Below are 10,296 nucleotides of genomic sequence, written 5' to 3'. Positions count from 1 at the left end.
AAAAAAAAAAAAAAAAAAAAAAAAAAAAAAAAAAAAAAAAGCATGGACCCTGGAGCCCAGTGGTGTGAGACTGCTAAGGCAAGTTCTTGCAAGGGCCAGAAAGGTGATCTAGCTGAGTGATGCAGACAGGGTGCAAGGAACAGAGAGGGCATGCCCAATGCAATTGAACAGCCACTAGTTCCATATGATGGTGACCCTGCTGGTTAATGTGGAGACAGTTTGCTCACCCAATGGTAGGTTCTTCCTCTACTTTTAGCTGCAGAGATGGATTTTACATTTCCAAACATGTTCAGGCCAAACATCACCTACCTGCTGGCCAGATGTAGCCTGTGGACCAGTGTGAGATCCTGACACACATGGTGCTCCGTCTAGAGAAATAAGACCATGCTGTTTTTTCTGGTGATGCCCTCCCTTCCCTTGCAAGTCAGTGAAAGCCTGCCAAGGTGGGGCTTGCTGTGAAACTTTTTCTTTCGTTTGGAAAGTGCATGAAGACTCAACTTTTATTTTGTTACATATTTGAAGATGAAGAAGGAGGAAAGGGATAAAATAATCTTTAATTCTATGGTATGTAAACTGAATTAAAAATTGAAATATGATCTAAGAATACTAGGAATAGAAAGTAGATATACAGTTCTGACACATTATTAGGTGACTATAAATTGCCAGAAAGAATACCTGCTGGATTTCTCAAGTGTCATGCTAGTTTCAGTTCCTTTATTATAGGATTAGCATTTTAAAGGTGTCTCTGAGGAAAAGATGTATTTTTTTTTTTACCTTGAAAACCTCTTTAACATGGATCGATTTATCATTAAGAAGGAAATTTTTTTTTCAGTAAAATGCTATCTTGTTTTCTTTCATCTACTCATAAATGCACTTCATAATTGCACGTGAATAGAGAAAAGAGAGTAATACATTTGTTAGAAGCATCTTAAAATGAAGTTTAATTAATTACTGACCTATGTTACCTTAATTATTACAGCTTCAGATGTTCTATACAATAGTGGAATTTAATTAAAACCTTCCTAACTAAAGGATGCTTGGTCCTATTTTGGAATTAAGCAGGATTCTGATTTATGAGTACTCTTTCCTCCCACTCAAATCTTAATGAGGCTGCAAGCAGACCTCCTTGTGAAGGTCTTTTACTTAGAGTCAGTACCATTAGGTTTAGCAGGTAGTTACCTTTACTGAGTATAGACACCCAAATTATACTTTCCTTGAATAATCCATGTAATATTTATGCTCATATATTTGCACCCACTTGTGTTTATCTCAAAAGGAAACATAAATGAAAGCTTCCCATCCTTTAATCGTATTTCCTAAATTAACTAGACAGCATTTCATATAGCCATAACTATCTCATGGCAAGATCATATTGAACTGAAGAACTCACCACTAATGGGTTTGGAACAGGCTACACACTTGTTGGCATAAAGATGGTTGTAGCAGTCCACGCAGAATGGATAGTCGTCTCTGGACATAAACTGCTCTTCACAGAGATCTTTCCTACAGCCACTACACAGAAAACACTCTTTATGCCATAGCTGGTCACAAAATGTTATCCCACCTGAGGTTATCACCTGCCAAAGACCACAGAAAAGGCAATGACCATGGGAGCCATTACAATTCAGATCATTTCATGATTCTCTTGAGATCCTAGTATCTCTGGGGATTAAAGGAAGCAAAAAGAAAAAATAAAAGATCATTTCGTGTCTTCTATGTCCACAACTGGTGCTTTCGGCTACTCTATTTTCATCTTAGGATGTTCTTTTCCTCAAAAAGTCATTAAAAAATTAATAACATGAGAAACCAAAGGTTATAGGAATTAATTGGAAGTAGAAAGAAATAAAAATTATTTTATATTTTTCTCCTACAATGAAATAGAACAGAGGCAGGGCCATATTGGACTCAGGAAGATGGGGGAGAAAACCACACACGTTCTTTATTCACTTCCTCATACTTCTCTGAATTTTCTTAATTTTGGTTTTTAAAGATCTGCTGTTAGAGCTATTTTCTATACTATGTTCTTATAACTACCTATCTAACTTTAGGGATGCTTAAAAGAATTCTTCTTTTTCCTGAACTTTTTACACCAGGTACAAGAATATCCAACAGCAGTAACTCTGAAGGGAATTGGTAAGCACCATTATTTGTTGATAACGACTACCATTTCTTAAGTGTTCATTCAGTCCTTAGCATCGTGCTAAGGATGACCTCTTCTGAATATTCTCAACACCTCTACATAGTAGAGACTATTATCTTTCCCTCTTTTCCTATGAGCAACTACTGAGGGTTACAGTCATTAAGTTACTTGCCATCGCCACAGTGAGCTAGGATTCAAACCTGCATGGTCTGACTCCACAGCCTGTGTGCATCACCATTAATACCACACTGAGTCAAGGTTACCTTGCACAGATAAGCAGTTGAAAATCCTTGCTGAATGAATGAATAAATACCAAAGAAAAAAATAGTTGGAAAGCGATTCCAATATTGTATCTAGCAATGGGGCGTTGTGGGAATCAGAACTCAATGGAGTGAGCCCTGGTTGTACATTGAGCCTTAAGGTGTTATGTGAAGTGTTTTGCCAGAGATGTAATTAGTTCTGCATGAGATAATTTTTTTTTCCTAAATGAATTTAATCCATGAATTCTACTTTTTAAAAGGCTGAGAAATCTTTATTTAGAATCAGATGGATAAATATTGGGCAATTTTTCTCGTGTAACTATTTTTAAGCCATATCACCTTTTGAATTTACAGCTAATGAGCTCTTAGAGTTGCTGCAGATATTGGAATGTGTTTTTGTAAATTTTTGTAATGACTGAAGCAATGGGATATCTGAGGTGGTTCCCACAACCTTTGTATCAAATTAACTAGATAGTAAAACATAGAGCCTATTTTAAGCCACCTCCTTGTTTACAAACTCGAAAATGTTATTTGTCTGTGAAAAAATTATTCTAAAAATATTTTTAATCGTATAACAAATATCTTAGAAATTAAAGATATTTGATATGAAAGATATTTTCCTAGAGGAAAAAAGCATACTATTCTGAATAAGTAAATGGGAAGCATAATGGTGTGATGGAAGTAAAGCAATTTAAAATACCCCCTACTGACTTCCAATGCCCTACAGCAGACACAGCAGAATTCATGATTCCTTTGATTTGTTTGGTCTAATGATTAGCAGGCAATGCTTAAAAGATCTGAAACTTGAAAAATGTATTCACAGCAAAATAAAACTACCGAAGACTGTTTAATTAGAGACAAAAAACTCTGGAACATTAGAAATAGTTTGCTTGTGATTACATTCCTTTTGAAGAGGTAGGAAGGTTAAGATGAAGTCTAGTATCTAAGTTTGGTTTTCACCACTGATTGATCCCAGGATTTAGAACAAGTTTCTCCTCTGAAAAAGTGGAGGCAATAATGATTTTGCACTCAGTAGGTGACAGATGAAGAATTGAAGAAGACGTTTAACTCCTTTTGAGCCTTGAGGAGTTCGAATTTGAAGGGCTTGTAGTTTAAAATCATTTGCTTTCTGGCGGAAAATAAATCTTAGTGTAACAAAATGAAATCTATGGATTTTAGAGCTTAAAAGTTCTAAGAGCCTGATTGTCAGGTCGTTTTTTCTTTGTTTTAAAAAAATATTTGGGTTTTGGTTTGGGTTGAAAAAAATTGTTTAGATTGGATCATCTTGATCAAAAACATATCCAGCTTTTTAGAAAAGGACTTGTGGTTTTAAAAACTAAATAAAAAATAATCCGGTATGTCATAATCTGTCTACTACCCAATATAAATATTTTGTAAATGTTTGGTGACTTCAAATCATATCCTAAATATAGTTACAGGCTCCAATAACCTGGGAAACATCAGCACTTGGCCTAGACAGTGCTCAGCATGGATGTACTAAAGAAGCTTCACTCTTGAATTGTTATAGCATTGAAAGAGACTTTATATTGTATCCAATAAATGATTTTAAGATAATTCTCACAAATCTCATTACTGTTTTAGTCTAAGTCTTTAAGAAATGAAGTCTAAAATTGGCTAACTCAAAACAGTGAGATGAATCTATTCATTTTATTTCCAGCATGATTTTAATTTCTTTAATTTTTAAGTTTTGTATATTTTTTAGAGATAGGATCTCGTTGTCACCCAGGCTGGAGTACAGTGGCTCAATCATAGCTCACTGCAGCCTTGAATTTCTGGACTCAAGTGATCCTCCTGCCTCAGCCTCCCAAGTAGCTGGGACTACAGGCACATGTCACCATACTTGGCTAATGTTTAAACTTTTTTTTTTTTTTAAATAGAGACAGGGTCTCACTATGTTGCCCAGGCTGGTCTTGAACTCCTGACCTCAGGCAATCTTCCGACCTTGGCTTTCCAAAGTGTTGGGATTACAGACATGAGCCACCATGCCCAATCTCCAGCATGTTTTTAAATGCTGTCATTGGTAATTCTTTGGAATTCATATGTCACATGGTCATATGGCTTGATTGCTGCTTGTAAAGTCATTTTCTAAGCTAGTGTTTTGGTAGAGTAATGAAGGTCTCAGTCATAAGATTATTTTATATCATGTTGTCATCAATTACAATTCTCAGCCATCAGCATTGTATAATTTAATAATTATAACTTAGTATAGTATATTGCTTCCTCTTTAAATGAAGTACTGGTATTGGTTATGCATGTTAAACAATCACTGCATGTGTGTATATGTGTATGTGTGTTCACATATGCGGGTGTAGAAAGTGGTAGTGTGACTTCCAGCTGTCCAGATATACAAACGGGCTTAAGAGTTCTCCCAATGTGGCCCATAGATAAAAAGTACTTTGAAACCACTATACTAATCCAATGTATTTTCATGATTTAGCTTTCTTATGACAATTTATGGTGTCATTTTAAACTTATGATGCCTCAGAGATCAAGGATTTCTTTGAGAACATCCCATATATATTATATGGAATGCAGACAGGCTTCATCAAGGTGTTAGAGCTACCTTTTCACATAAAAGCTTAGAGGATAAAAAAAGAATTGGATGAAGTTTACTTCAAAAAAATCACTTTTTTTTTTCTCTTAGAAAATGTTTTTTGAGTGGGAAGCCAAGTCAGAAGGCTGTACATGATCCTGGAGCTGGAGTGAAGGAACTTGCTGCCCTTAGTCTTCTTTCTGTCTTTTGTCTGCTGAACGCCCCCCATGATCTTGGCACTCTCTTGAGCTGATTGCTCTACTCTTAGGAAATACAAAAGCTTCAAGTCAAGAAGACATTTGCATTGCTGAGAAAGAATGTGAAGAGTTAAACGCCCTGTTTAACTTGGTTCCCTTAGTCACTTTGTGAGGCAAATCCGTATTTCTCTGAAACAGTTAATACTGAATGGATCAAAAATTATTTTTTAAGAAACATCTGTATTCAAAGAGAGACCTGTGCTTTCTCTCAGAATACGTGAGATCTTGTATAAAAGCAGTGAATGGGCCAGGTGTGGTGGCTCATGCCTGTAATCCCAGCACTTTGAAAGGCTGAGGCAGGTGGATCACCTGAGGTCAGGAGTTTGAGACCAGCCTGACCAACATGGTGAAACCCTGTGTCCACTAAAAATACAAAAATTAGCTGGATGCAGTGGCAAGCACCTGTAATCCCAGCTACTCAGAAGACTGAGGCACGAGAATCTCTTGAACCCGGGAGGCAGCAGTTGTAGTGAACTGAGATTGTACCACTGCACTCTAGCATGGGCGACAGAGTGAGAATCCATCTCAGGAAGAAAAAAAACAAAACAACAACAACAAAAAAAAAAACAGTGCAATGAACTGGAATACCAAATCACTTGAGCTGTTTGGAATATTAAATTCTTGCTGTGGCTGGAATTTTATGGTTAACAAAAAAAAGATGGTTATCGTCATCATGACAATTAGTGGTTTGGACATGTTGAAAGTCCAAACTACTATGGGTGTGTGATTGCAGATATAGTGTAACAATATCAGTTCATTCCAAATATACGATACAGCTAAAAAGAAATGGTCTGAGTTTCCATAAGCTTCACCCTCTTTAGAAAATTACCTTCTTACAAAAGTTGCAGTAGTGAGCAAACTCCTTCTCAAAACACGGCACACAAAAATTGCCACTCTCTTTGGAGATCAAAGGCTTTGTCCCTATAGGTTGTCGGCAATTCTCACACACAAAACAGGTTTCATGCCAGTAGTTTCCTTTAAATTCCATTTTGCGGGAACCTGTACTCCAAAATTAAGGACCTGTTAGTATAAGTCAAGCATAATACAGATCAAATTACTTTACGACGTTTTAAGTTAAGATGATAAATGAATTGTCCTTTTAGAAAAATAGCATTTTTTCAGGTTCAAAAAAACCCATTCATCTGAGGAAAAAAAAAAAAGAAAAGGTTGGTAAAGTTCAGCCATGGTGATGGAGAATCACTCTTACACTGAAAAGTCTTTCAAGCCCTTCATAACCTATAATCTGGAGATGTAAAAGTACTTCGAATGAAGACTCCTAATCGTTTTACATGGTTTGGATAAATTGGGCCATCAAAATCATTACAGGGGTATTAAAAATGCCCTGAGCACAACTACTGAGACTACGCTGTGCAGTTATGGCCTTCTAGAAATTCTCTGAATCCATAATAAGAAAATGAGAGAGCAAGAGTGAGACAGTAAGATTGAATTATGTTCTTATGCTGCTGTCCATAGAGATTGAGAAGAAGATCAAAATATAAAGAATTAGTCCTTGCCAAAAGTGGAATGATATACATGAACCCTGTCTTCCCTAAGAGAGAATAACAATGACTGATCCCCAAAACAGTTTGTGTCAAGCTACGAAATGACAGTTGGCCCCAGTCGCCAATGATGAATCACTCTTTCTGATGCCATTCATTATGCCTAGGGCACTGCGTTTAATGTAGTATTATTGCTATAAATTTTTCTTTATTTTATGGGTGAGGTTCTGGTTTGAAATGTTTCAATGAATTAGACTTTATGAAAATACACAGAACACTGTAATTTACCTATTCAAGGATAATGAATGAACAATCTTTTTATTTCTAAGGTACACGGAAGGAGATTGAGAGAGTAAGAAAGATGTCTTTCTCAAAACCAGGGTTTTGGGAGCTGCAGCACTCCTCATGTGCTGGGACTTAATGAAAATCATGGCAGCTTCAGTTAGAGACAGGAGCCCCCTTGAGATCCTACCAGGCATGATGGTCCTCTTGCAGTGGAAGCACTTGGAGGAGCATTCGTTAGAATAGCACTCCGTGCACAGCAGGCGCTCATCCTTGGCAGCAAAAGGCTTTTCCACCAAAGAGTGATTGCATTTGGTGCACTTGAAGCATCCTTCGTGCCAGTGCCGGTCTTTGTAACAAAGATCCTTTGAGACAGTAAATAAAAGTTAATTAAATGTGGTTGTGACAAAACAGGACATTTTATAAGACAAAACTGAACACTCCTGGGACTCTCATGTCAGTAGGTTGTGCTAGTAGCTTGAGGGAAAGTTGTTACTGGAACTGTTACCCATAGAGAGGAGACTCTCTGGGGTAATTAAGAGCTAGAGCCCAGGGCTTTCTTGGTGGGTCACTTAAGGCAGCTGGGAAAAAACAAATGAATTCTCTGCTGTGTCTTCAAAATTTGCCTATATTCTTTTTATAAACTACAATAGAGGTTTTTCGTGGAATGATTTTTTAAAATTTTGGGGTACAATGTTCTATTACTTTTTCAGACTTATCTAAAAAGCAAACAAAAAATAACATCACCTAAGTAATGCAAACGCAGAAAGAAAGGAAGAAAGAGAGAGAGAGAAAGACATTTGGATGATGGAAGGAAGGAAAGAAGAAAGAAAGAAAGAAAGACGAAAGAAAGAAAGAAAGAAAGAAAGAAAGAAAGAAAGAAAGAAAGAAAGAAAGAGAAAGAAAGAAAGAAAGAAAGAAAGAAAGAAAGAAAGAAAGAAAGAAAGAAAGAAAGAAAGAAAGAAAGAAAGAAAGAAAGAAAATAAGCATGTCGGAGGAATGGGTGGTAGGAGTGAGAGCTATCAGTAGGGCTTAGTAGAAATAAAGCTGATTTTACGTCAGAAAACAGATTTTGAATCCTTACAACTTCAATTCTTTATGCATTTATTTATACCCTTGTCATTCCAGAAATAAGAAACACACCCAGAGGGTTACCAAGGGCTTGGAAACAGCAGGAAAATTCTAGCTGTGTAACTTTGGACAAATAGCTTAACATCATTAATCTTTAGCATTCTCAGCTACCTTATAAGATCACGTGAGGATTAAGCATATGTTGTATTTCATAGTGCTAAGTGTAGTGGCTAGAGTTTGACTGCTGGTAACTTTTAAGATCCTTGTATATCCAGTAGCAGAGAAATGATGTTGAAAGTCAACACTAAAGGAAAAGAGGCACTCCAACCCACTTGTTTGCTGTTCATATGCAGTAATTCTGTAAATTGTGTTGAGACTTACCTTAGAATTGGATTCAATTGGTTTTTTGCACTCCTCGCAATAGTTAGAAAATACACGATCATAACATGTAACACAGTACGGACTGTCATCCTTTAGTACATATTTCTTCCCAAGAAGTGATGCTGTGCAGTATTGACAGTAAAATTGAGCAGTTGTCATTTTGGTTTGATCCTGTGAATGACAAAGTGATTCATGTATATAAAAGCAGAATTTTGTTTATAGGATAAATGATGAAACCTTAATGTAATGTGAGTGAAGCATTCGGATGAATTTATATTTTCTTAAGCAAAAATCCACCAATTTAGGAAAATATGCTTCTAGTCATGGTGACATTTGGAGTGATTTAGGAAAGGTTACTCTCCCATCTTGGCAGTTCTTGTGTGTTTTGCTAAAAAAATGCATAAAACCTGCAGCTAGATTATGAAAAACATCTTGTGTTTATCATAAGCTAATGTGGAATTCAATGAGAATATGGTATCTGTTGAAACAGGATGGTTTTACCTCAAGGATATAAATATAAACTGTTGCTAGGGCTTTTAATAACTGTCCTCACTTACTTCTTGCTGGAAAATTCTAGAGGCAGATTTTGATGGAAAAACAGTCTTTTTTACTGAAATATAAATTAATAATCAATACATTGTCATTCGAATCTTCACTGAATAAGGGCTCTGCACATTAACCCCAAGGTCTTCCTGTACCACATCCCCTCCTTAGCTGTGACTTCCACCATCCCAAATGTGCTGATGACTCCAAAATCTCTGTTTTCTACTAGCTTTAGATATCTTCATTTAAATATCTTTTACCAAGCTGGCCAAATAAAACTCCTCAGCAGGTAGGATTCTGAACAAGTGCTAGGTCTTTGTGACTATTGTTGAACAATTGCCCAAATGCAGAAGTGCATATAAAATCATCAGTGGTAGAAAACAATAATAGGTTCCTTCAGGCTTTAGGGCCAAAGTAACATGTATAGAGCATGAATAATAGCAGCAGCTATTCCATTATAGCTATGGATAAAATAGCTAGAATTCATCTGCAAGGTGAAAATCATTCTGTAAGGTGAATAAAAAAGCTGATATGAAACCTAAAGCCAGTGGTAGATAAGGATTCTGATTGTCTTGTAAATTTGGAAAGCCATTAAGAAACAACGCATATAGATTTCCAAAGGTTTTAATTAGGCGTTGAACATGAATTCTTTGTTGTTACAAAAAAAAAAGTAGTACTGCTTTTCCTCGGAAAATGAGATTTGTCATCTCAGGATTTACTGGAATATGTTAGGAGCTTTGAATATTTTCTAATTCTCTCCCAACAGAATTTTTTTTTTAATTTTGGCAAAATCAGAGGAGCAATTAACGATGATGATACAACAGCGTTTTTGATACTAGTTTGTACTGACTACATTTGAACTGTTATTCTCATGCGTTTTGCCTTATTCTAGTGATGAAGTTCCCAGCAGAGAGCCTTGCTAAATGCACATGATTATTAATTCTGTACATAGCAGTTTTGCTATATTGTTCTTCACTAACAAGTAGAGAAAAGGCAGAGGATTTGGAATATGTGGGTCTTTTCCCAGGAAAGATGAAATGCAGACTAGAAAGTTCGCAATGGAACATGGCCAAAATCATCTACAAGGAACATTGAATTCTCCATTTGATTAATTCCACAGAAATGTTCCTTCCTAGTGAGTACAAACACACTCAGAGGGTTACTGAAGGCTTGAAAACAGCAGGAAAATAGATCTAATTCCCTTGAAAGGTTTAAAAATAAAAGTTTTATTCACATTTACAGCAATCAAGTATTTATCACTTCATAGAAATAAAGTATGTACCTTTAACTCTCTTTACTTAATATGGAA

At 36.1% G+C, this 10,296-nt stretch overlaps 1 protein-coding gene across 4 annotated transcripts in view; it reads right to left on the bottom strand.

Annotated features, from left to right (window-relative positions):
* The window catches only part of FHL5 (four and a half LIM domains 5), a 52,954-nt gene that overhangs the window by 4,649 nt on the left and 38,009 nt on the right, over positions 1–10,296 (bottom strand). For all 4 annotated transcript variants that reach the window (XM_025382578.1, XM_025382579.1, XM_025382577.1 and 1 more), the window contains 4 exons: positions 8,445–8,615; positions 7,183–7,357; positions 6,041–6,210; positions 1,391–1,577 (listed from right to left, as the gene is read on the bottom strand). In XM_025382578.1, the coding sequence (XP_025238363.1) occupies positions 1,391–1,577; positions 6,041–6,210; positions 7,183–7,357; positions 8,445–8,603 (691 nt within the window). In that variant the 5' untranslated portion in view covers positions 8,604–8,615. The remainder of the gene's footprint in view (positions 1–1,390; positions 1,578–6,040; positions 6,211–7,182; positions 7,358–8,444; positions 8,616–10,296) is intronic.

This window comes from Theropithecus gelada, chromosome 4, assembly GCF_003255815.1.
Source record: "Theropithecus gelada isolate Dixy chromosome 4, Tgel_1.0, whole genome shotgun sequence".
NCBI classification, from domain to species: domain Eukaryota; kingdom Metazoa; phylum Chordata; class Mammalia; order Primates; family Cercopithecidae; genus Theropithecus; species Theropithecus gelada.
The sequence above is the reverse complement of the archived record's forward strand: the minus strand, read 5'-3'. Positions and strand labels throughout refer to the sequence as shown.